The 25,594-nt window shown below is 39.4% G+C and overlaps 2 protein-coding genes across 4 annotated transcripts; one reads left to right on the forward strand and one right to left on the reverse strand.

Moving 5' to 3' along the window:
- The first annotated feature begins 5,310 nt into the window (after window positions 1–5,310).
- Window positions 5,311–6,692, forward strand: Osi21 (Osiris 21). Its single transcript, XM_067770140.1, has 2 exons — window positions 5,311–6,116; window positions 6,584–6,692. The coding sequence occupies exons 1-2, from the start codon at window positions 5,311–5,313 to the stop codon at window positions 6,690–6,692; spliced, it is 915 nt and encodes a 304-aa protein (XP_067626241.1).
- Window positions 6,693–8,468: 1,776 nt separating this feature from the next.
- LOC137242891 (putative uncharacterized protein DDB_G0271606) lies at window positions 8,469–24,566 on the reverse strand. Of its 3 annotated transcripts, none has more exons than XM_067770141.1 (4): window positions 24,448–24,566; window positions 24,031–24,122; window positions 10,183–10,281; window positions 8,469–10,067 (listed from the first exon to the last, which is right to left on the reverse strand). In XM_067770141.1, exons 1-4 carry the CDS (start codon window positions 24,463–24,465, stop codon window positions 9,125–9,127), a joined length of 1,152 nt encoding a protein of 383 aa, XP_067626242.1. In that variant the 5' UTR covers window positions 24,466–24,566; the 3' UTR covers window positions 8,469–9,124. The 3 variants fall into 3 exon arrangements, with proteins under 3 accessions (XP_067626242.1, XP_067626243.1, XP_067626244.1); XM_067770142.1 differs by having other exon boundaries at window positions 24,031–24,135; window positions 24,448–24,548; XM_067770143.1 differs by lacking the exon at window positions 10,183–10,281.
- Window positions 24,567–25,594: the final 1,028 nt, after the last annotated feature.

Genomic DNA, 25,594 nt, shown 5'->3' on the forward strand with positions numbered 1-25,594 from the left:
TTGTATGGAGGATATATGCTATAGTGGTCCGATCCGGCCGGTTCCGACAAATGTCTAATCGGACACCCAAATACACCCGCTCACCAAATTTAATCAAGATATCTCAAAAATTGAGGGACTAGTTTGCATACAAACAGACAGACGGACAGACGGACATACGGACATGGCTAAATCAACTCAGCTCTTCAACCTGATTATTTCGGTATACTTAATGGTGGGTCTATCTATTTTCCTTTTTAAGGACTTTCAATTTTGGGTTTCGTGACGAAATTAATATACCATTTCATTTTCATGAAAGGTATAAATATAAGCTTTGATTTTAACGAACAGTGCGTTAGTGCATTTCAGGAACTTAAAACGAAATTTACTGAAAGTCCAGTGTTAGCTATTTATAATCCTTTAAAAGAAACAGAACTACATTGTGATGCAGCGTCAATATGATGGTAAATTTCATCCAATTTCTTATTTTTCAAAAACTGCTACAAGTGCTGAAAGCAGATACCATAGTTTCGAACTTGAAACTCTAGCAATAATTTATGCGTTGAAAAGATTTAGAGTATATCTTGAAGGTATTCCATTTAAAATTGTTACAGATTGCAATTCACTTGCATTGACTTTAGGGAAGAAACAGGTGAATGCTCTTATTGCAAGATGAGCATTAGAACTTGAAACTTTTAATTATACTATTCAACATAGAATTGGTGCATCCATGGGACATGTTCATGCGTGAGGTCGATGTCAAGTTGCCAGCATAGATATTAGTGAAGCTGAATTTCAAATACAGCTAGCCCAAGAACGTGACAATGAAATAAGAGCTTTAAAAGGGGGCATGGAAAAAGAAGAAGTAATAGACTTTAAACTTTCAAACGGTTTAATTTATAGAGACAAAAGGGGAAGGAAAAGTAGCACTTTATGTGCCAAAAGAAATGAAGGACAATATAATAACACTGATACATGAAAAAATAGGGCATCAATCTCTTCAAAAAACGGTGATGACGTTATGTTTACATTATTGGTTTCCGAAAATGAAACAAAAAGTTGAAAAATGTATACAAAACTGTCTCAAGTGTATTATTTATCAGAGCCTGTTCGAGTAAATGAACGAAATTTGTTTAATATACCTAAAAAACCTGAACCATTTGACACAATTCATATTGATCATTTTGGTCCTCTACCTTCAATTCAATCTAAACGGAAATACTTGTTAGTCGTGATTGATGCTTTTACAAAATTCGTTAAACTTTATCCGACAAATTCAACAAATACCAAAGAAGTTAATGCTGCTTTAGATAAATATTTTAGTTATTATAGTCGTCCAAGACGCATTGTAAGCGACAGAGGTACATGTTTTACGTCATTGGATTTTGAAAACTTTTTATTAAAGCGAAACATATTACATACTAAAGTAACTACCGCCTCTCCACAAGCGAATGGGTAAATAGAGTTTTAAAAACTGTGTTAGGTAAACTTAGTCATCCACTTAACCATGCAGATTGGTCCAACAAACTTCTCTAAGTGCAATATGCCATTAATAGTTCTGTTCACAGTACTACGGGAAATTCTCCTAGTAAACTTTTATTCGGCGTAGAACAGAGGGGTGAAATAGTGGATGAGTTTACAGAGTACTTAGATAATAGAATAAATGTTAATTAGACGCGTGATCTGGAACAAATTAGATTAAATGCATCTGAAGCTATTAAGAAAAGGCAGGAATATAATTTAAACTATTTCTTAAAAAAGTGTGAGGGCAAAAGAATATGAAGTGGGAGATTTTGTAGTCACAAGAAATGTAACTCATATCGAGGTTTAAAGGCCCTTAAGTAATACATAAGATTTTAGGAAATGATAGATATGTGGTGCGGGACGTAGAAAACTGCCAGTTGACGCAATTACCGTATGATGGCGTTGTTGAAGCTAATAAAATGGGAAAGTGGCTTGGAAATAATAGTAATGTGGTCCTTTCTGCTGAAGAATTAAATGAGTTATGAAATATTAGCTTTTATCGGATTGTCAAGATTGTTATCTCAATTATAATTATCTGTTTATATATAAAGAATTTTAAAATATGTAAACAATTTTAAAATATTTTTTTTAACTTAATTTAGTTTTTAAATTATATGTCCGGGGACGGTCTTAAGTCAGGTTGTAAACCACAAATACACTTGACCATTATCAACTTTAAAATAACTATGTTTGTAATTTATGTGAAATATCTTTTGATACTTTTCTTTGTTATTCATTTTTGATGTATAAAAATATTCATTGAAAAATAATTGTAAATTGTAAAACAACTTTTAAATATTAAAAAAATAAAATATTAAATAAAGATTTAAAATATATTGTATAACATTTGCCATATGTATGTATATTAGACTGGGTCGATTTATTAACCGATATCGCGCCATCGATTTTTCGATAGTATTTGGACTCAGGAAAAAAAGTTCCACTACGCATACCCAACGTTTTTACAACAGTTTTTTGAAAAAAAAATATTATTTGGGTTTTGGGGAGTATTTTTACCCTTTCGCCATTTTTGTTTGCAGGCTCGAAAATAATTTTTTTGTGTATGCGTAGTGGAACTTTTTTCCTGAGTCCAAATCCTATCGAAAAATCGATGGCGCGATATCGGTTAACTTTCGTCCATACAAATCGATCCAGGTTAATTTATATGTTTCCATCTAACCTTTTCCTTATTTCCATTTTCTTATATAACTTATCTATGTTAGAATTTTCGTTTTAGTAAAATTGGCTTAACTAAATATTGCTAATAAATCATATTTTGATTAACATTACTAAATGTCTAACGACATCAATTTTTATGTAAAAGTTTCATTAACTTCAATTTCACTGCTTCGACGCTCGATTTGTTTATAACATTAGTCTGATTTTAGCATCGCACTTCAAAGTGTCTCCTTTCAGTAAAAAAAAATTAATAATAATAATAATAATAGTATGTATCTACATTGTACTATAAATGAGTTACAAGCAGGGGCTGAAACTGTTATTCCTTTTATAATATAATTCCTTGCAAAACTATTAATTTTGGACTTTAAATATATTTGTATCAAGATAAAAATTATTTTCGGATTTTTATTTTTTGAGTCCGATAGAACTAGTTAAACTCGGACTTTTAAAAATAAAAGTCCGGAAATGAAAGTTAAATCCCGAATTTTATTTTTTAAGGCCAAAATAAAAGTCCCGCTTGATAACAAAGAAACTGCTTATCCGAATTAAAATTTTTTTTTTATTTCGGATAAGCCGCTCAAAAAATAAAAATACAGATTTTACTTTTATATGTGGACTTTTATGGAAAAAGTTCGAAAAATAAAAAGGATGCATGATTCGACATGATATTGCTATAGGGATACCTGGAAACTCAAACATTTTCACCTAGGACAATTTTTTGACCAGGACTTTTTCCACTCCGAAAAAAAAAATATTATTATTTTCCGTCCCTGGTTACAAGCTTCAGGCAATGCCCTGCACATTGTTAAAAGCAATTAATTTAACATGCATTAATAATTTCTTCTAACCATCTTTGCGCATGCGCAAAAGTCTTTCAAGTACACGCAAACGCTTCAAGCTCAATGCACAAAAAAATAATGCGACTACTGCAAAAACAAACACAGCTGTTACAATATGATATAGCATTATTTATTAGCATCTAAGAAAAAATGTATAAATCTGAAATATAAAAAGAAATTAATTACCGAAATGGATATGAAAACAAAATTAAAACTGTGCTCAACTCGATTTCACCCACTGGGCTAATGCACCAAATGTGCAATATAGCATTCATAGGTAAATGTGCAAATGTGGAAGTAATTCACGTTCTATGAATATACATTTGTAACTTTCTTTTATCTTCCTTATCCCTTTCAAAAACTAGATTTTAAGATTCAGTTTTGAGTTGTACACTCCCCACTAAGGCCGGGTGTTGTTGCTGATTCCATCGAACTAGAGCCATGGCCGGTTGCGTTAACACATTGCTAGTGCAAATGCGCCAAGCGAGTTTCTAGCGCGGAAAAAAGATATTTTGTGCTCAGGTATACGTTTAAAAATTGATTGGGGATTCCGAAGCTGATGATTTGAAGTTTTTGCCAATTGATGTCTTGTAAAAGATGATGATGACAGTGCTATTAATTGAGGAATTGAACCATATGGACTGACTGATCCCCTGCTATTACACAACTGCTTTCGATAACCGTTCTGTGGTCCTTACCAGTGCGACATAAGCCCAGAGGGTCTAGAGTCTACCCGATCTTCACAATTTCTTTGTGACTTCATCACGCAGCTGCTTGTATGTTGCTAGATCTGAATTTGAATTGAAAGCTCTGTCAAAATTGGGAAAGGTTTCTCCATGGGTCCTGGGCTCAAGGCCTCCCGGGCAATATCAAACATTTAGAAAAAGTTTATTCAGTAAGAAAAATTTTTTTAGCTGGGTTGCCCGTCGGCAGTGGTTTGGCAATAGATCTGTGTATGTCCGCCATGGCTGTCGATATACGGAAAGAATTTCTACTGAGATCTGTACTGGAAACAAATACAAAGGCCCCTCCTGCTTTGGAAGGTAGTATGCATGAAAAATTGATCAATCATACTTCTGATATACCAAAGTAAAAGTGCAAACAGGTCAGGTGAACCGATCTTACAATTTCTATTTATTTGCGTATTTTATTGCTTTTCGTGATCATGTTTTCATCATTATTAATGAATTGCATCGAATAAAACAAAATGTATTTTATCTTGCACCGTTGAATAACAAAAACATGTCAGCAAGTTGTAAGGCGCACACTCACGCGCATGCGAACGAGAAATCATTAAAAATGGAAACATCAGAGCATCCAAAGCTAAAGCTACTTAAGCTGAAGAATTGAGAAGTAAATAGCTTGGGCTTGTTACAAATTATTAGCGCCAATGATTAGTGTGATGCGGCGGCGGCGATCTTATAACGCTTGACTATACATACATATGAACATATAAGGTGGGTGCGCATGCGCAGATTCCAAGCATTTGTAAATAGCATGATTGCATGCCAACACTTCACAAGTGAATGCCCCGATGTCTAAAAAACATCTAAACGCAATTTATAAAAGCAAGAAGCGCACAGAAAATCGGTTGCAGTTGCATTTAGAATCGCTAAAGACGCGCCGAGATCATAAAAAGCTGCCAAAACTCAGCAAGGATCAAATGAAGTTTTGAAATTATTATCGAAAAGGATTAAAGTGTCGGTACTATCTACACGCAGTGAAAAATCTTCAAAAAGGATAACATTCAACGCAGCGCGTGCGCATACATACATACGCGCAGAGAATGCGGCTGAGCAACACAATCGAATGGCTACTGATAGCCATCATGATCAGTTTAATACTCGATATAGTAACAGCGCGCCATCACTACCACTTAGCCCCACACCAGCACCAACAGGAAACACAAGAGCACCAACAACAACAGCAGCATACGCAAGCAAAGCCTTACACACGGATTGCAAAACGTCAAGGTCACGCAGCGACAACCACACACAGCTGGTTTGGTCCAGAGTTTATGATTGCGCGACGCGTCTATGAAGATTGTCAAGATAAAAATGATTTTATTGGTTGCCTTAAACAGAAAGCTCTGCATGCCCTCTCACGTGCACTCGAACAGGATTCTATAAAAATTGTGGATGGTCTAGTGTTGGAGAAACAAAATAGCACCGAAAAGGAGAGCATTATAAATTCGATCACAGATGCGCGTACGCTGAGTTCATTGAATCCACTCGATCGTGCCCTACTCGCAAAAGTCGATAAGTTGACACGTACGCATACGCTTAAGATAGATATGAGTCAGGGCCGTGGTGATCATGGAGGCGGCGGCGGAGGAGGCGGCGGCGGTGGTGGCGGTGGTCATAAAAAGAAGGGTGGCGGTGGTCATGTTAAATATGTCATTGCAGCACTACTCACTGCCATGGGCATTGCTGGGCCGATTGGATTGAAGGCGTTGGCAGCGATTGCGGGTAAAGCTTTGGTTATTAGCAAAGTCGCTCTCACCATAGCTAGCATTATAGCGCTGAAAAAGCTATTCTCTCATGATAATCATGAAGAGTCAAGCGTTCAGGTGCATGCGGGGGAGCATAATCGGTAAGTTGAAGAGAGTAATTGTCGTTGATAAAATGTAGAAATCGTATAACCGACCTGTTATTGCTCACAATTCGAAATAAAAAAAGATCATAATGAAGGGATAATTAATGCCACCAATATGATCATTATTTTTGGAGTTGTTCTGGCCTTGAGCTCGTTTCGAACCTTCAAAACTATTGCAGTTAAAGGTGCCTTCACACTTGTCAATTGCTTGATCGGCCAGGAAATTTACATGTGCTAAGGCAGCTTAAGGCATGTTTGTTCTTCGAATTTTGTTTTATGAAGGTTATCATTTACAAAGTTCGAAAATCTTTCAACGAGAAAAAAAATCTAAAAATCCAATTTCTAAAGAAATATCGGTCAAGGCCTTTGTGTGCATCATCATCATCCATATACATATTTTAAATGAAAGAAAGTTTAATATTTATATAATAAATATTCTAATTTTATAAAAAAAATTTCTTTAGACGCAACACTTACGTCGTACGCCCGGTGAGTAAATCCAGTCAACCAACGGCAGCTGGTGGTATTAGTCAATATTCGGATCCATATCGTTATTACTATGAATATCATTAACTACCAATCGACTTTTAGCTAACTTATTTGTTTGTATGTATTTATTTATGTAATCAAATGTTAATAGTAGGTTTTAAAGAAAAGAAAACTTAAACAGCTAAAACGCCAAAGATATTTTTATTTTAAACTTTGTGCGGGCCAACTCGAAATCAACCTGAAATTTACACCTAAAAATATGTAAAAGTAAAAGGATATGATTTTTTGTCGCATAATCTATGCTTTGTTTGTTTACAAGGCTAACGGTTTTAAAAAAAAGCTAAAATATTTTTCATTGTTTTAGAAAAAGAATTCCTATTTGACGGAAAAATGTTTGAAGGCGAAATTTACTTAATTCATTTTGAGAAAACTTTTTTGCTTTTTTGTTTTCAGGGTTTTAATCTTGGTTTTAATTTGCCCATGGCGGAACGATACAAGGTGGCAGCATTGTGACATACCCACAAACATAAATAAAAATTCCATGTACTTTGTTTTTGTAAATTCGATGGAGAAATGTCAAAATCGTTCTGCGCCGGAAGTTGAGGTATCAAATCAAATAAAAAAAGTTTATAATCAGCTGTCCCATGCTGCCACCTTGTATCGTTCCGCCATGAATTTACCGACTGAATTTTTTTTTTGTTAAAATCACATTTATGAAATATGTTGTACAATGAAGTTCAGCACAATTTTTACAATACCGTTAAGTTTGATATTTTTAAGAAAATAAATATTCAAGATTACTCCAACATTTTGTTCATGAAGTTTGCATTTTGTTATTGAGTCTAAGTGTCTTTCTCACCAATTCGCGTCACGGCGACGCGTCCAACACATGTCCGCAGCTGTGATACTTTATATGGTGCAGATAACTGACAGGGAAAGGAATAGAAACAGTATACAAGATATAGGGAAGGAATAATGGAAATGGGGAAAGATAGAGGGTACGAAAAGATGAATATTCAGAGAAATGAGTGAGCTAGGAGGGCGAAGAGATGGGCAAAGGATGGGAAGGGAAAAACTGAGGGGTTGCGACCTAAGCAGAAAGAAAAGGAGATGGGAAGATGGAGAGCACGAACATGAAGAAAATGCGAGGTAAAGGCTGATAAGAAAACGATTGAAAAAAAGGATGGCAATAAGAATGAAAGGGGCAGTCCGGGAAAGGTAATGAAAAGAAAGAGGAAAGAAAAGAGCAAACGGAATAGGAACAGAATAAACTACAAAAGGTCGGCAGTGGAAAGTGCAATACATTTGATCCCGCAGCAAAGCCAGAGCCCGTATCGTGTCGTACACTCACGGATGAAAAACCAATTTCACTCAAATGATAAATACGAATCTATCAAGCCTTTCATAAAAATTATAATACATTATCACCGTAATAAGTATGTGCAGCCTATATTTCACGTATTACCCCAATCCTTATAACCATTTCAGTGCTATTGCGATTCAAAAAATGTAACTCGACCACGGATCGTATAACACGATGCGGGCCCAGGTAGTATATTCTATATATAATGGATATCTAGATCTAAAGAGAGCTAAGCTAAATTTAACGATTCAATTCATGTCTGCTATTGTAATCCTCCTAACCGCGTAGTTGTGAAAAACTAAAAATTTAAATTAGTCCATATGAAGCAGTAAATTTAAAATAACCTCCAAACAACCAATCAATTCGTTAGTCGCTGTCTAGGTGTGCGATACGTACATAAAAATTAATCGCAGTTTATTCGATTGCCTTGAATACAACTGAACCAAATTGAAAACATGCTTGTTTATATTTTCACAAAAAAAAATTAATACACTTAATTAATTTTACTAAACCTCATTTTATTTAAACATAATTAATTAGAATGTATCATTGTTTTAATACAAATTTTATGATTATAGAATTATGTTTAATAGCTAAAATGTAGTACCCAACAATGCCAATTTTTACGGGCTATTTAACTGTTTTACTTATTCAATATGCATAAGTTTTGCAGAAATGTGTGTATTACAGCTTTATATTTTGAAGCTTATTCGCTTTGTTCAATTTGTACATTTTATACGTTTAGTTGCCTTTGCTAATGAAGGATCAACAAAAAAAACAAAAACAACAATTGTGTGTTAGAAAGAATGAGTCCCAAGAAGATTGTACAAATACATATTTATAAATGAAACATTTGCAAGATACATAGTAACTTAAATGCACAATAAATGGAAATTAAAGTTTTTGTGGAATTTTAAGGAGCTTCTTTACAAAATATTGCAATTAAAGTAGATACAAATTGAACAACTGATAAACTTAATCAATACGATATTTCTGTTCTCTACATATGATTGTATTATAGAGAAAATTAAATTATTATTTAATTCTTTGAATTGAAGAAGTAGAAGTCATCATCCTCGACCACCACACATTCCACATTATCGCTATTGCCGTTGCCAATACTACCATCGCTTACCACCGCATTCTCTAGATTTCATCCGGATACTTCTTCACCTGCAAAATCCAATTTTACCACATCGGCAGGCAGACATTCCTCCTCATGCTCCTGCGTGTTGATACGATTTAATGTCATCATCACATCTGGACCTGATTTTAGCGCAATGGAAGTAGTTGTGGCTTGTGCGGCCGTAGTTGTCGCTACCACACCGCCGGCACTTACTACCGTCGATGCTACGCCGGTGGTAGGAGCCATTAAAGGTGTTGGTGCAACTGCAGTTATGGCAGCCGCACTGCTACCCAATAATAAAGCTTGAGTTGTTGTTTGCTGCTGAAGTTGTGAAGATGACTTCTGTTGGACAACCTGCGTTATTTGTTTTGGTTGTGTTGCCGCTTGTAAAACTACATTTTCAGTTACTGTCGCCTGAGTCGGGGCAGTTGATGCGGCTAATAATGCTTTCTGTTGCTGCATTTGTTGAAATTGCTGCAATGTTACCGTTGTTGTTTGCGGTTGTTGTATAATTTGTGTGGGAGCGCTAGTTTGTTGTATGATAATTTGCTTTGGTGGTGTTTGTAGCGATTGTGGAGCGTTAAGTACTGGCTGCGAATGTTGTTGTTGCTGCGACATGTGTGTTGCTTGTACAGGTAATATACGTTGCACGTGTTGTATGTGTACCGTTTGTGGAGTGGTTGGTGGAGTTTGATGCGGTTGTGTTTGATGATGTGATTGCTGCTGTTGCTGTGTTTGCTGCTGCTGCTGTACTGTTTGTTGCTGCGTTATTACATTGACATTTTGATGCTGCTGTTGTATAGCATTCAATTGTAGTGTTTGCTGTTTAACAACATGTTGCTGCTGTTGTTGCGTGGGTACGTGTTGCACCGCCTGTATGACATGTTGTAGTTGTTGCACAGGCACCTGCTTCGCTGGTATACCAGCATCTTCAAAAGCTTTCTTCTTGAGAGCTTGACGTATTTGAGATCTGTCAAAGAAAAAAGAAATTAAAGTTTATTTAATTCAATTTATTATACTTAGGTGTCCTCTCGCTACATCCTTACAGGCAAAAGGATTTTTTATTTTCAAACTTTCCAACTTACACTGTGCGATTTTTAATGCTTAAACTTATTTTGTTCAAATCATCGGAGAAGCGTATTATGGATGAATGTAGCATATTTATCTCCTCATCGGTCCATTTACTGCTCGAGGCGACATTGCCGATCAAAATTATTTATGTGGAGTTAATGGTGACAGAGAGATGGACATGGAATATAGCGAGAGAACAAAATAAAAATTAGAAAAATAATTGATTAAAGTTCCTGATAGAAAATTTTTTATAAGAATTGAAAATAATAGCTTCTACTTCTAGATTCAAATAGCAGTTCTCTGGCTTAGCCATGAAGGAAGATTTAATTTGCCCTTGGTATATAACATATTGTTTGAACGTTTCAACCTAAGAACCAGGTTTGGTTACATTGGCAGGCTCTGTTGAAGCATCTACATTTACGCCAAATAGCCATATTGGCACCACTGAGGTGAGATTGACCTTCTTTCCCATTTTATACCGAGAAACTTGAAACACTGCATTTGTCTGCCTAAGAACATAATGCCGATAATTTCAGGTGAGCTTAAGACATTTTTTAAGGAACTCTTCTTATAGTGCAATTGTGACATACGTTTGCCTTCGGGAATAACATACCCTCAGCGGGTTAGGGGGTTAGAATATACCCGCGGTAGGTATGCCTGTCGTAAGAGGTGACCAAAATACCAAATAGATTCAAGGGGTTGTGTAGCGCAACCCTTTCAAGGGGTTGCCAGCGCAATATATAGCTTCTCCAAACCCAACTGTAAACCTCACCTATTCGTGCCGAACCCAGTTTCATTAACAGCCGAGACTCTGCCGACCCCGAACTCCTCATTTATGTAGCGGATGGGAGGGCGGGATGACCTAGAAGGTCGCATGTGGTCATAACAAATCTTCCCGAGATGGTCGGGCTTGGTACCGGAACGTACCGGATCTATATCCGACAAAGGACCATCAACATCGATAAGACTCCCCAAGACCTTCGGGGAGTGTCTTTATCGCTACAATAACAACAACAACAACAGATACCTAGTTTATTATCATATATTACCCGGTGACAATATTTTTTCAGAGTCCTGATGGCTTTTTCTGCTGTTTTCACGGCACAGGATAAGTGAGTTACGTTTTTAGTATAACTCTTAATTTAATACTTCTCAACCACAAAATGGTCCGACTTAGCAGGGAGAAGTATTGCTAAAGAAACTTGTGCTTGTAAACAGGTGTTACAGTCAGTACGTCGGCTGAGTTTATTTGCCATGGTTATTATTCAGCAGGGTCGGATCATCTACCAAAGGCATAAACATCTTAAAAGGCAGCTGTGTGGAGATCACTGTAAGCCATATAAGGAGATCTGACCACACGCAATTCAGCTGTTTATTGCCATTATGAAAGGATAAACGTTTACTTATCCCGCATACGCGATGTATGTTCTGCTTGTAACGTTGATATTTACATGTGAACATCCATCAATGTTAGTTACAAGGACTTCAATATGCTCTTTACAGCGTTCGAAATTATTAAAGTGGCCTTACAGATTGGCTCTATGAGGAGTGTTGTCGCTTTCGCCGTTGTTGTTACTGTACTAACGATAAGGACACCCGAAGGTTTTGGGGACTGTTATCGATGTTGATGGTCCTTTGCCGGATATTGATCCGGTACGTTCCGGCAACAAATTACTATTAAGGTCCTAACCCGACCATCTCGGGAACGATTAATATAACCACTTTAAACCATCTGGGCCATTCCGCGCTCCCCACCTCCTGGTTCCATGAGGAACTTGGGGTCGCCAGAGCCTCGCCTGTTAAATATGTGTATGATACACTCATATTTGTAACAGCATTCCCCTCGCGGTAAATGAGGCTGACAGTTGGGTTGGAAGATTTGAAGCTATAAAGCTTTGTATTGCGCTCATCAACCCGTTGTTTATTTAACCGACTGCGAAAGACTTTAATATGACCACGTCGAACTAGTAAATCCTCCTTCTTTCCTTCGTAGGGATCTTCCTTATATTTCTAATAAGATTCGCATGCATATCAAAGGTTGAGAATATAAGGTTGATATCCTATAAGTTTATAACGGGAATCATAGGAATCAGGGCGTTATGTATAAAAATTAAAAATTTCTTCAGACTCGAGTTTCCCTGGCAATACCAACGACATTAGTAGTTCAGGGGCAGATATATCAGGCTCATATATATATATATGTATGTAATACTCCGATATTGCTAGTAGAAAATGCACTCAATGAGTTTTCAATTCGAAATCAAAACAAGACAGCCCACAAATTTTTTGTGATTGTAGCAGCATGCGACAAGAAAAAATTTAAATTTAGGTACATTCGATTATTGGATACAAAAACATTTAAACAGCAATATATCGGAACTCTGATGTTTGTAAGTATACCTAGCCTGTAGTAGCAATATAGAAGTATCACATATATACAGCTAACAAGCCTGATTTCAACATATTGGCCTTCAGTTATTTGGGAGTAGCTAATTATGATGGGATAACCTAAAAGGTCCGACGGGGTCTTATTTAAATTGTTTCGGACAATGTCGGTCTACTACCTTAATGATGCTAGTTTCCGGAAGGTAGCGGAATCCACTCCGCAACACGCTAGTGTTGATGCCTATTAAGCGGCGCATGGTTATGCTTCTACAGCAAAACCGACGTGCTACTTTACGGCAGATCTGTGGTAGTCAAATCAAATAGTTGCCGACGAACGAAGAGCGGATATACCTTGCTTTTTGCTTGTACGTATGTAACTTCTCTCGTATAAATTCAAATGTTTGCAAACTAGCCATTGCAGCAAAATTTTTATTCAAGTGTGCGCTATTGGTTCATCCCCCAAATATGTGCGATATTTGTTTCCACTATTGGTTTTCCCCCGTTAATTCAATAAATTCAAACTGTTTATTGAATATCGAAAAATTTATTTAAAGATGAATATATTTTTTAACAATTTTCCACAAAAAAGACTTCAAAAATAAAAAAAAAATTTTTTGCTAAGTTCGAAACTACGTTTATTTGGCTGCACGTCTAAAAATCAACCCTCTCTCCTTCATAGCTTACGATCGAACCTTCATTTCATAGCTATTATAATACAGTATTAATTTGTAGAGTGGTTTTGCTCAATCCCACATATATGTATACACAAATCACATGGACATTTTTTGTTGAAAAAGCCAAATACTTTAAAATATTTACGTTGTGCCCATTTCCTGAAATCTAGAAGTTTCTACTTATTGTGCACATATTACATAGCCTTTCTCAATTCAATAGCACAATTAAACTGCCTTTCTCAATTCAATAGCACAATTAAACTGTTCAAATATATAAACAAATCACATAGCAATTTTTTGTTGGAAAGGCCAAATATTTCATAATATTTACGTTGTGCCATTTCCTGAAATCTAGAAATTTCTACTTATTGTGCACATATTACATAGCCTTTCTCAATTCAATAGCACAATTAAGCTGTGCAAATATATAAACAAATAACATGGAAATTTTCTGTTGAAAAGGCCAAATATTTCAAAATATTTACGTTGTGCCCATTTCCTGAATTCTAGAAGTTTCTAATTATTTTTTATTCACACAATCCACTAATGTATAAATAGCGCTCACAAAACTTATCTTGATTTACTTAATATTTAACAAGCGTTTGAAAAAGTCTTAAAATATATATGAATATAAAGCAAACCAAAAGGAAGTTTTATTCAATAACCGCGACCTTTCAATTCAACAAATCTAATTAATTGAAATTAAAATGAATTTTCTAAATTATCTCGTGGTTATGTTGGTGGTGCTTAGTTGTGTTTTCACCTTCACTAATGCGGAACCTTCCGTTGCACCATATATCGCGGCAATATATGAAAACGAGGAATATATTTGCCTTGGCTCATTGATCCAATGGGATGCAGTGATTACAGCTTTAGAATGCGTGAGGGGAAAAGAAGCTAAAGATATCACAGTTAAAGCTGGTATACAAAATTTATTAGACAGGGGGACAGTTCGCGAAGCGCTTAGTTTAACTGATTTACCTAGCGATGATGCTGATTTGGATATGGATTTAGGTATAATTTATGTGAGGAGACCCTTTGAACGATGGGCTGAAATGAAACCAATACAATTTTGCAGTACTACATTAAAACCGGGCAATAAAATGGATGTTATTAATCCTAGTATCAGTTGTACTGCCGATAAAATAATAAAGTGGAACAATCGCGTTCGTGTTATCGATATGGAAGGGAAAAATGTAAAACCAACAACGATTTGTACTGAAAATAGGAGCTTGGCAGGTTCTGGAGCACCGGGTGTTGTGAAGGGGACTCTTTGTGCTGTGGCGCGATCAATTGATGGTTGATGGGGTGTAACCCCCCCATTTGTACTGAAAATAGGAGCTTGGCAGGTTCTGGAGCACCGGGCGTTGTGAAGGGGACTCCAGCGGGTCAGGGGGTTAGAATATACCCGCGGTAGGTATGCCTGTCGTAAGAGGCGACTAAAATACCGGATTGGCCTGAAGGTTTAATGTGGCCATATAAATCGTTCCCGAGATGGTCGGGCCAGCACCTTAATGATGCTGTGTTACCGGAGCGTACCGGATTTGTAAACGGCAAAGGACCATCACATCGATCACTCCCTAAACCTTCGGGGAGCAACCGTATCGCTACAACAACAACAACAACAAGGGGACTCTTTGTGCTGTGGCGCGATCAATTGATGGTTCAATATTTTATACAGATTTATCTGCTGGAAGTGGAGCTCTAAATTATATACAAGAAAATTATAATTTTTCATAAATGTTGTTTACATGAAATGCCGTCATAAATGTATGTAATACTTCTAAATTAATAGTACAGAGAGGGTACACTCGCAAACATCAGAGTGCTGATATATTTCTGTTAAAATGTTTTCGTTTTTCTTTTCCATGAGGAAATGTACCTAAATTGTAGTTTTTAATTGTAAAACTTTAGCTGCTACAATCAAATGCTTTGTGAATTAAAAACTCATTGCGCACATGTTGTTGTAGCAATATGGAAGTATTACATATATGACTGTTGAGTGGAACATCGGTCTATCTCGGCTGAAAGCCCCATTCCAGAATTGTTTGTATAAATGCCCCAGCTCACGTCAAAATATTTTAAATTGGGCGTTTTCCAGACGGTGGCTGAGACAGGGTGAAATTCCACTCAGCAGTCGAAATGGCGATATTTTTATGTATTATGTACAAAGAAATGTTGAAAATTCCGATTTATAAAAAAAGATTGTTTATAATCATTGAAAGTGTGATAAATAAAGTTGTTATTTTCTTTACTGACTTAAAACAAACTCATTATAAATTTATTTCTATTTTACCAATTATGGGTTGAAAAAAAATTAACCCTCTTCTCTTAAAACTCATTGAAATATTTATCGCTTTTTATAATATTAAACAAGGTAAAATTGACATTTCTCCTACCGGTCCCTATTGGATGAATTGCTGCCAGGGGGTATTTTGGGATGTAATGATGGTCTTACCACAGCAAGGGGCACTATTGCAGCGGACGGTTTTTATCCCCACTTTTAACATTAGACCGCTGAGACCACCTTGTTGGGCAGGTGCGACCAAGATGAACTCGAAAACTTCTAAAGCAAGTAAGGGGGAGAAGTAAAAAGCTATGGCGTCGCAAGGCCGGGAGGAAGAAATCGCTAGGACGATGATTCGGACGCGGATAGCGATGATAGTACGCAGTCGGTAGAGGAGCAGTCTACCAGCCCGGACAAAGAACTAACGTTAACGCAACCAACGACGAGAGAGATCGCTTGGCATGGGGCAGAGAGACAGTGAAACAATGTCGAAGACAGTTCACTGACAAAAACTTTGCTCCAGTAATCCTCAATTTTGCAACCGCATCGAAGGGGAAGGACCCCGAAAGACAAGGGGCAGCGATCGGCTGATACTGAGAAGCCTGCTTTTAAGAGGCAGGAGAGGGAGGGCAAACGCCTCAGCCCCAGAACCAGGAAGCAAACTAGGCGGAATGACAGTAACCAAACCTCAAATTCTGCAAAGCGGAGAGAAAATTTTTGGACATACCTAATGGTATTGAACAGCTAAAGATGTCAACCACAACAGACTCAGATGGCCTCTCAGCTGTCCTGTTGAAAATTTGTTCATCTTTGATTGTTCCTTTAAGGCATATATTTGATATGTCACTATCTGCCGGAGTTTTTATTGATGCATGGGAATCGACTTTTATTACGCCTATCCTTATAGGTGGTAACAAAAATGCAGGGTTTGAATTGCTTACTGAAAAATAGTAAAATTTACAAATTTTTGGCTTTACCTGCAATGAGTTTTTTGTCGGTTTGGAATTTTTGTATACAGCTTACATTTGTATTTGAAAAATATTTCAGCAACAGAAAAAAGCAAAGCAACCAAATTTGTTTTTTTTTTTTTTTCATTTTACTTCAGATGTAACTTGAATGGATGCGAGCTGTCGTCGTCAGCAGAAAAAAAAACTTTAATATTTTACTATGCTTTGAAGCTATAAGTATTTCATGATCAATTATTTTTAAGTAAACATTTTCCAGTTTTTTGATAGCCGAAATTCTGATTTCGAATTACTTTGCTGAAAATTAGTAAAAGTAAATTTTTTTACTATTTCAGCAGAAATATTTGATTTTCAAAGAGACATACAAACAATTGTACGATGTATTGATCTTAATAGCCTCATTTACGAGTAGGTAATTCTTGTTTTTATGTTGTTTTAACCCCTGACAGACATATATGTATACGCATGCTTCTACTGAAAAAAAATATAAATACGAGATCATAAGATGACTCACACCGTGTGCACCGTATGTCAACGATAAAGACACTCCCCGAAGGCTTTGGGGAGTGCTATCGATGTTGATAGTCCTTGGCCGGATATAGATCCGGTACGTTCCGATAACAAAGCACCATTAAGGTAATAGCCCGGCCATTTCGGAACGATTAATATGACCACATTAAACCTTCTAGGCCATCTCGCCCTCCCCACCTCCTAGTTCCATGAGGAACTTGGGGTCGCCAGAGCCTCGCCTGTCAAATATGTATATGATACATTCATATTTGTAACAGCATCCCCCCCCGCGTAAGTGAGGCTGACAGTTGGGTTGAAAGATTTGAAGCTATAAAGCTTTGTATTGCGCTTATCAATCCGTCATTTATTTAACCGACTGCGAAAGAATTTAATATGACCACGTCGAACCAGTAATTCCTTCTTCTTTCCTTCGCAGGGATCTTCCTTATATTTCTAATAAGATTGGCACGTATATCAAAGGTTGAGAATATAAAGTTGATATCCTATGAGTTTATAACGGGAATCATAGGAATCAGGGCGTTATGTATAAAAATCAAACATTTGTTCAGACTCGAGTTTCCAGGCAATACCACCGACATTAGTAGTTCGGGGGCAGATATATCAGGCTCACATACATATATGTAATACTCCGATATTGCTAATAGAAAATGCACACAATGTGTTTTGAATTCTAAATCAAAACAAGACAGCCCACAAAATGTTTGTGATTGTAGCAGCATGTGACAAGAAAAAATTTAAATTTAGGTACATTCGATTATTGAATACAAAAACATTTAAACAGCAATATATCGCAACTGTGATGTTTTTGAGTATACCTAGCCGGTGATAGCAATATAGATCTAAGCTACCTTCGCCACCAGAAGGAGTTACTATCGTTTCCTACGCCGATGACTGCACAATAATGGCCACAGGCCCAGGCTCACAGATCGATGAGCTTTGCAACAGAATAAACGGCTAACTCCCTGATCTCTCCAGTTTTTTCGAATCGCGAAACCTGGCATTATCACAGACTAAGTCCTCCGCGACCTTATTTACAACATGGACGTCCCAAATGTCGACATTTTGAACATCCACGTCGATGGCACTACGCTAACGACTGTCCTACACCCCAAAATCTTGGGTGTGACGTTTGATCAGGATCTACATTTTGGTGAGCATGCAGCCGCAATTGTACCGAAAATCCAGAGCCGTAATAAAGTCCTCAAATACCTTGCTGGCAGTACTTGGGGAAAAGACAAAGAAACGCTCATTACCACATACAAGCAATTGGCCAGCGCTTCCCAAGGCAGTCGGTTCTATGTACCGGAGCGACTCGGGATTTTTCCCGACCAAGGACTGTCATTTCAGTGTAACCCCATTTAATTTGTTTCGTCCCTCCCACAAATTGTCATCCTCCCAGCAGCTCCTTGCAACAGGACTGCTCCATATTCTCTTGCTCCGGGAAGGTATCGAATCCAATCCGGGTCCGTCTCCTGACCTCGGTCCTGAGAAATGGTTTTGCTGCATCTGCCGGAAAAGTATCTTTTTAGGACGGTCATACTCTGTTCAGTGTGTCTCGTGTAAGGGATGGTTGCATCGGACAGGTTGTTCTGGGCTTGATTCCAAAACCCGACGTCCACGTAACTTTTATAAATCTTTTGTGGCTCCTTGCTGTTCACGCCCAAGGGCGTCCCGTAGTCTACGTCTAAGCGCCCCCCCATTACCTTCCAGCAGCCCCGCTGCTCAGCAAGCCACAACAAGTACCCGCTGCTGCTCGCGCCTTACGGCGCCAACAACTCAAACAGCTGCTACCACTCATAACTACAATCTTCGTAGTAGAGTCGGAAGCAATGCTGAGCAACAGCCCCTGCCCCCGTCTTCTCCCCCCCTCTTTTCCGGCAGCAATCGTGTAGGTCAGGGAAACAGACTCTTAGTCCCTACCTCCGTTTGCACCGTTTGCCAGCACAGAATATATATGTTTGCGACATCCGCCCAATGCAGCTCCTGCCTCGGGTGGTGCCACTTTCCTAGATGTTCTGGTCTCCGCGACGGCAACCCCTCGGCGGGTTTCATCGCGCCATGTTGCCAGGTCGCAAACCCAAATCATCTGGGTACCCCAATGCTTGCCCAAGGACGCCCAGTCCCAGGGCCACAACAGCAATTGCGTCCTGGCCTTCCTGAACCCAGGCGTAGTCACCCGTCACTTACCCCCAGAGTGGCGACGTCTCCCCTCATGCACTTCAGAATTCTGCAGTTAAACTGTAATGAACTGGGAAGATTACGGAGATAGTCAACTTCATGAAGCGGCACAACATCCGCATTGCTGCGATTCAAGAGACTAAACTCACAGCACGATCTGCATTGCAGTCCTGCTCTGGGTATAATGTCCACAGAAAAGATCGCGAGAGCGGAAATGGAGGCGGCCTCGCGTTTATAATACACCACTCTGTGCAATATCACATATTTGATCCTGGCATCGACCGCAGGGACAACGTCTTAGAACGTCAAGGCCTATCTGTCCGGTCAGGCGATGCAAACCTAGAAATCATCAACATCTACATCCCCCCTGCCACCTGTTGCCCCGGTGGATACCACCCTAATATTAGAGCCTTACTCACTGGAAACAATCGCATTATTTTAGGCGACTTCAATGCCCATCATGATCTATGGCATTCAAATTTGCGGGCGGACAGTAGGGGCGAGATGTTGGCGGATCAAATAGAAGAAACGACGTTCTGCACAATAAATGGAGACGCCCCCACACGTATGGTAGGAAGCTGTCACAGTTCGCCAGATATCTCAATCGTGAGCGCAGAACTCGTAAACTGCGTCAACTGGCAGCCGATGGTATCATTGGCATCCGACCACCTGCCTATACTTGTTTCGCTCGAGCGTACCGCCGACTTCATCGTCACCGAAAAACGCACTTTCATAAACTTTAAAAAAGGAAAGTGGGGAGAATATAAATCCTTTACAGACAACCTCTTTGCTGCCCTCCCTATCCCGACTGATGCCCGCCAAGGGGAGCGTGCTTTTCGCAAGGTCATTGAATCCGCCTCGGCACGTTTCATTCCCGCCGGGAGAATTCCCGAAATCCGGCCCCACTTCCCGGCGGAGGCCGCAAACTTAGCGAGAGAACGGGACCTTATAAGGCAGCTTGATCCAGGCGACCCCCAAATAAGGGATATAAACCAACGCATCAGATTGCTTGTGGATGAACACAAGCGGGCGAAATGGGAGGAGCACCTAAGAGGTTGTAACCTCTCTACCGGTGTGGGTAAACTTTGGTCCACCGTAAAGTCCCTATCGAATCCGACTAAGCACAAAGACAAAGTTTCCATCGCCTTTGGCGACAAAGTGCTGTCGGATGCGAAAAAATGCGCGAGCGCTTTCTGCCGACAATATATAATGCATTCTACGGTCGACAAAGTTAGACGGAGGGCCAACAGACACGCACATAAACACAAATTCAGCGCGTCACCAATCACCATCACCGCTAAAGAGGTTGAGGACGCCATTGGTCGCGCTAAACCTTCCAAAGCAGTGGGCCCAGACGGCATAGCCATGCCGATGCTTAAAAGCCTAGGGAAAGAGGGTTTCAAATATTTAGCGCAGGTCTTCAACCTGTCTCTTTCCACCTTTGTCATACCCGAGAAATGGAGAATGGCCAAGGTGGTCCCGCTACTAAAGCCTGGTAAACCAGCTAACATAGGAGAGTCGTATCGTCCGATATCTCTCCTATCGCCAGTAGCAAAGACGCTCGATGCCATTTTGCTCCCTTATTTCCAAGCAAATTTGCAACTAGCCTCCCATCAGCATGGCTTCAGAAAACTCCATAGCACTACCTCCGCGCTAAATGCCATTAGTACCCAGATAAATTGCGGTTTAAATCAAAACCCCCACCATAGAACAGTACTCGTAGCGCTAGACCTATCAAAAGCTTTTGATACGGTCAACCACGGCTCGTTACTGCAAGACCTGGAAGGGTCTACCCTTCCCCCATGTCTTAAAAGGTGGACCGCAAATTATCTGGGTGGTCGGCAGGCATCGGTGCTATTTAGAAACGAAACATCAAAGCCAAGGAGAATTAAACAAGGGGTGCCACAGGGTGGTGTCCTATCCCCACTTTTGTTTAATTTCTACATATCTAAACTACCTTCACCACCGGAAGGAGTCACAATCGTTTCCTACGCCGATGACTGCACAGTAATGGCCACAGGCCCAGGCCCACAGATCGATGAGCTATGCAATAAAATAAACGGCTACCTCCCTGATCTCTCCAGTTTTTTCGCCTCGCGAAACCTGGCATTATCACCGACTAAATCTTCCGCGACCTTATTTACAACATGGACGTCCCAAATGTCGACCATTTTGAACATCCACGTCGATGGCTCTACGCTACCGACTGTCCTACACCCCAAAATTTTGGGTGACGTTTGATCAGGATCTACATTTTGGTGAGCACGCAGCCGCAATTGTTCCGAGAATTCAGAGCCGTAACAAAATCCTCAAATCCCTTGCTGGCAGTACCTGGGGAAAAGATAAAGAAACGCTCATGACTACATACAAAGCAATTAGCCAGCCGATTACGTGCTACGCGTCACCCATATGGTCGCCAAGCCTAAAAATTACCCACTGGAAGAAGCTACAGGCCTGCCAAAATACTGCTCTCAGAATTGCAACGGGCTGTCTTCTTATGTCCGCAGAACACCATCTACATAATGAGGCGAGAATACTCCCCATCAGGGAAAGAAACGAGATGCTGACCAAACAGTTCCTGTTGAATACCCAGAAACCTGGGCATCCCAACAGACATCTGATTGACGAGCCAGCACCGCCTAGGGGCTTAAGGAGTCATCTCCGTAAGCATTTTGAGGAAATACGGCATCTGAGAACACAGCCGTATGAAGCGAAAAAACACAAGCAGGTCCTTGGTGTACTCCACAAACAGGCGTCGGACCTTTATGCCGGGAATTGCCCGGTGAACCTAGTACTCAAAGTAAAGTATCCAAAACTTGCGGAAGAGGAACGCATACTCCCCAGGGAAACGCGTGTCACTCTGGCTCAACTTCGTTCTGGATACTGTAACAGGTTAAACTCTTACATATCCAGAATCAACCCCGACATACAAAATGTATGCCCCGCTTGCAATGTGTCCCCACATGACACCAACCATCTCTTTAATTGTAATGTGGAACCAACGCCTCTAACACCCCTTTCCCTATGGTCCACCCCTGTTGAAACAGCAAGTTTCCTTGGACTCCCGTTAGAGGATATTGATGACAGTTTGTGATCGGTCGCGTCTGTTAGGTGGGGCGAAGCACTGCTACAACAACAACAACAACAGCAATTGGCCAGCCGATTGCATGCTTCGCGTCCCCTATATGGTCGCCAAGCCTAAAAACTACTCACTGGAAGAAGCTACAGGCCTGCCAAAATACTGATCTCAGAACCGCCACGGACTGTTTTCTTATGTCTCCAGAACACCATCTACATAATGATGCGAGAATACTCCCCATCAGGGAGAGAAATGAGATGCTAACCAAACAGTTCCTGTTGAATACCCAGAAACCTGGGCATCCCAACAAACATCTGATTGATGAGCTAACAGGAGTCATCTCCGTAAGCATTATGAGGAAATACGGCACCTGAGAACTCAGCCGTATGAAGCAAAAAAACACAAGCAGGTCCTCAGTGAACTCCACAAACAGGCGTCGGACCTTTATGCCAGGAATTACACGGTGAGTCCAGTACTCAAGGAACAGTACCCAAAACTTGCGGAAGAGGAACGCATACTTCCCAGGGAAACGCGAGTCACTCTAGCTCAACTTCGTTCTGGATACTGTAACAGGCTATCCAGAATCAACCCCGACATACAAAATGTATGCCCCGTTTGTAATGTGTCCCCACATGACACCAACCATCCCTTTAATTGTAATGTGGAACCAACGCCTCTAACATCCCTTTCATTATGGTCCACCCCTGTTGAAACAGCAAGTTTCCTCGGACCCCCGTTAGAGGATATTGATGACAGTTTGTGATCGGTCGCACCTATTAGGTGGGGCGAAGCACTGCTACAACAACAACAAAAACAACAAGTAGCAATATAGAATTATTACATATATGTAGCTAATGAGCCTGATTTCAACATATTGGCCTTCAGTTATTTGAGAGCAGCTAATTATGATGGGATAACCTAAAAGGTCCGACGAGGTCTTATTTAAATCGGACAAAGTCGGGCTAGTACCTTAATGATGCTAGTTTCCGGGAGGTAGCGGATCAATAAAAGACAAAGAATTATCAACGCGGATACCACTCCGCAACACGCTAGTGGTTATGCCTATTAAGCGGCACATGGTTATGATTCTACAGCAAAACCGACGTGCTACTTTACGGCCGATCTGTGGTAGTCAAATCAAATAGTTGCCGACGAACAATTGAAAAAATATTCCACTAGGCATAGTTAAAACATGAAGTGGTCGTATGTTAAATTGGCCATCTATGATGTGAACCGGATATGAAATTTATGAAAACGGAATGTAAGTTGACCTTGTTTCCGTTTATTTTTGGTACATAGAAATGTGGACACATAGCTATGTACTAAAACACATATTTCTCCGCAAAGTTTGCTCAGTATTATATATGCAACAGTTTTAAATTCCTAAAATTAAAAAATAAAAGTACCAGATTTGCATAGGGAAACAATTTTTGCGCTTGATAAAAAAATACTGATTTTACAAAGTGTGGTAATACTTAAGTAGAATTCAGATTGAAAATAAGCTACAATTAAAAACTTTACAGCCCTGTTTGACAAATATTTCATTATTTTCATCTGGAGCTACTACTATAAGCTCGTTTTGTGAATAAAATCCGAGATTTAGAACTAATTGAACTTCAAGTCTCTCTACTAGCTCCTTAACTATTTTTTCTTTCCCCTTCTTCCAATTACTCTCTGTACACACACAAAGGTTTTTTACATCAAGAGTCGTACAAAAGCATATTTAAACCAAATTTTTCTGGAAATTTGGGAATTTTACTTACCCTGATGGTGATTCGGCATTCGGATGCAATTGCATTGTTAAATCTCCTAAACGGCTGAATGCCTGACCAGCAGCTGTAAATATTTCGCCAACCTGAAAGACATTACTAAATATAAATCGCTCCAACCGATATAACGGGCTCACAATTGGATCCCTAGCGTTGAGGTGCGACGTCGGGGGAACATTTGTTTAGAAGCACAATTCAAAACAAAAAGCGAAATAAATATTGGCCGTCCGCGAAACACCGCGGCACGAAACGAATAAGATTCTACTATCTCAAGAGTAAAAAATACGCGCGCCGAAAACCAACTAAAAGGAAGCTCATAGATTAATTTTTCCAACAAACCTTCATGCTGGTGTTACCTCAATAGCCGACCAACAACGCTGGAAATCATCTCCAATTGAATATTTTACTCACTTTCGTTGCCGAATTCATGGCGAATCCTTAATTTTGTTCTTTATTGTAATTTATGAAAACAAAAAAGTCCGCTTAAAAATTTTTTTATATACCAAATGCTGTCAAAATGTGCCTGTCAAATGTGCTGGGAAATTAATTCAGCGCGTTAGTCACGTCAGCTATGCAGCGCAAGCGTTCGCCGCGACACCTACTCGTGAAACTCTGATCAATAAGATTTAACCCCAACTAAAACTTGATATAATAATGGTATCAAAGAATTGTCAAAGCCATATTTGATACATTGAGGATTCATCTTTGATCATCATGATTTACATTTGGGTCATAGTCAAGTTGAGGGGTCGACTGCTAATACGCGTCAAAAAATATCGAGAGGGGGGCCAAAAGACGCGTATTAATCTCGAAAACAATAATCCTAAGGTGGCAAATAAAAATTTTAACTCGTTCAAAAGTTATTAACGAAAAACCGAAAAAAGACCCGCGGGTACCTCCGAAACCGGGGGAGGGATCCATGGTATTTTTGCGCAGAACATCTTTTTTCGTTGGCGGCCTTCGGCCGCCCTTATAAAAAATTACCCTGGGTTGATCCAACACCGGTTTGGAGACCAAAACTATATCCGCACAAAACACTTACATATGCTCACATTTTTTTTGTTTTTTTTTTTTTGTGGGTACGCAACACAAAAACAACCACATGAAAATCGCCAACTTCAACTGCGAATATCTCCGGACGGAGATAAAATTTTTCTTTTCCGCCTTCGGATTATTGTCCTCGAGATTAATACGCGTCTTTTGACACCTCGTTATTTTTTGACGCGTATTAGTAGTCGACCCCTCAACTGGACTTTTACCTACATTTGTTAGATGCTATTCCCGTGGATCACTTTTCAATTACATCATCTTAGTCCGACGTTGAGCCAGAATCACATTTTACTTCCTGAACATTATGTTTTCCCTCTCTGCAATAACTAAATATTTAGCCTTGATGGTGGGATAACAAGCCAGACACTGGCTGAGAGCCACATCATGCTCCTTCACAAGCCAACCTAATAAAACCGCACTGCGTTTTTTTAGCGCACGCAAACACCGGCGTTAATCTTATCTTCTTTTCTGCTTAAAGCGCTTGAAAGACTCCTAGAGGACTACATCA

This window comes from Eurosta solidaginis, chromosome 2, assembly GCF_040869045.1.
Source record: "Eurosta solidaginis isolate ZX-2024a chromosome 2, ASM4086904v1, whole genome shotgun sequence".
NCBI lineage: Eukaryota > Metazoa > Arthropoda > Insecta > Diptera > Tephritidae > Eurosta > Eurosta solidaginis.

Bases quoted from the DNA above. Each gene is read 5' to 3' on its own strand.
- Osi21 (XM_067770140.1), top strand. From the start codon at position 5,311: ATGCGGCTGAGCAACACAATCGAATGGCTACTGATAGCCATCATGATC. The intron at 6,117-6,583 runs GTAAGTTGAAGA...AAATTTCTTTAG, and splicing joins CATGCGGGGGAGCATAATCG to ACGCAACACTTACGTCGTAC.
- LOC137242891 (XM_067770141.1), bottom strand. The intron at 10,282-24,030 runs GTAAGTAAAATT...CGCCTCGAGCAG, and splicing joins AATGCCGAATCACCATCAGG to TAAATGGACCGATGAGGAGA. The intron at 10,068-10,182 runs GTAAGTTGGAAA...TTTCTTTGACAG, and splicing joins AGCATTAAAAATCGCACAGT to ATCTCAAATACGTCAAGCTC.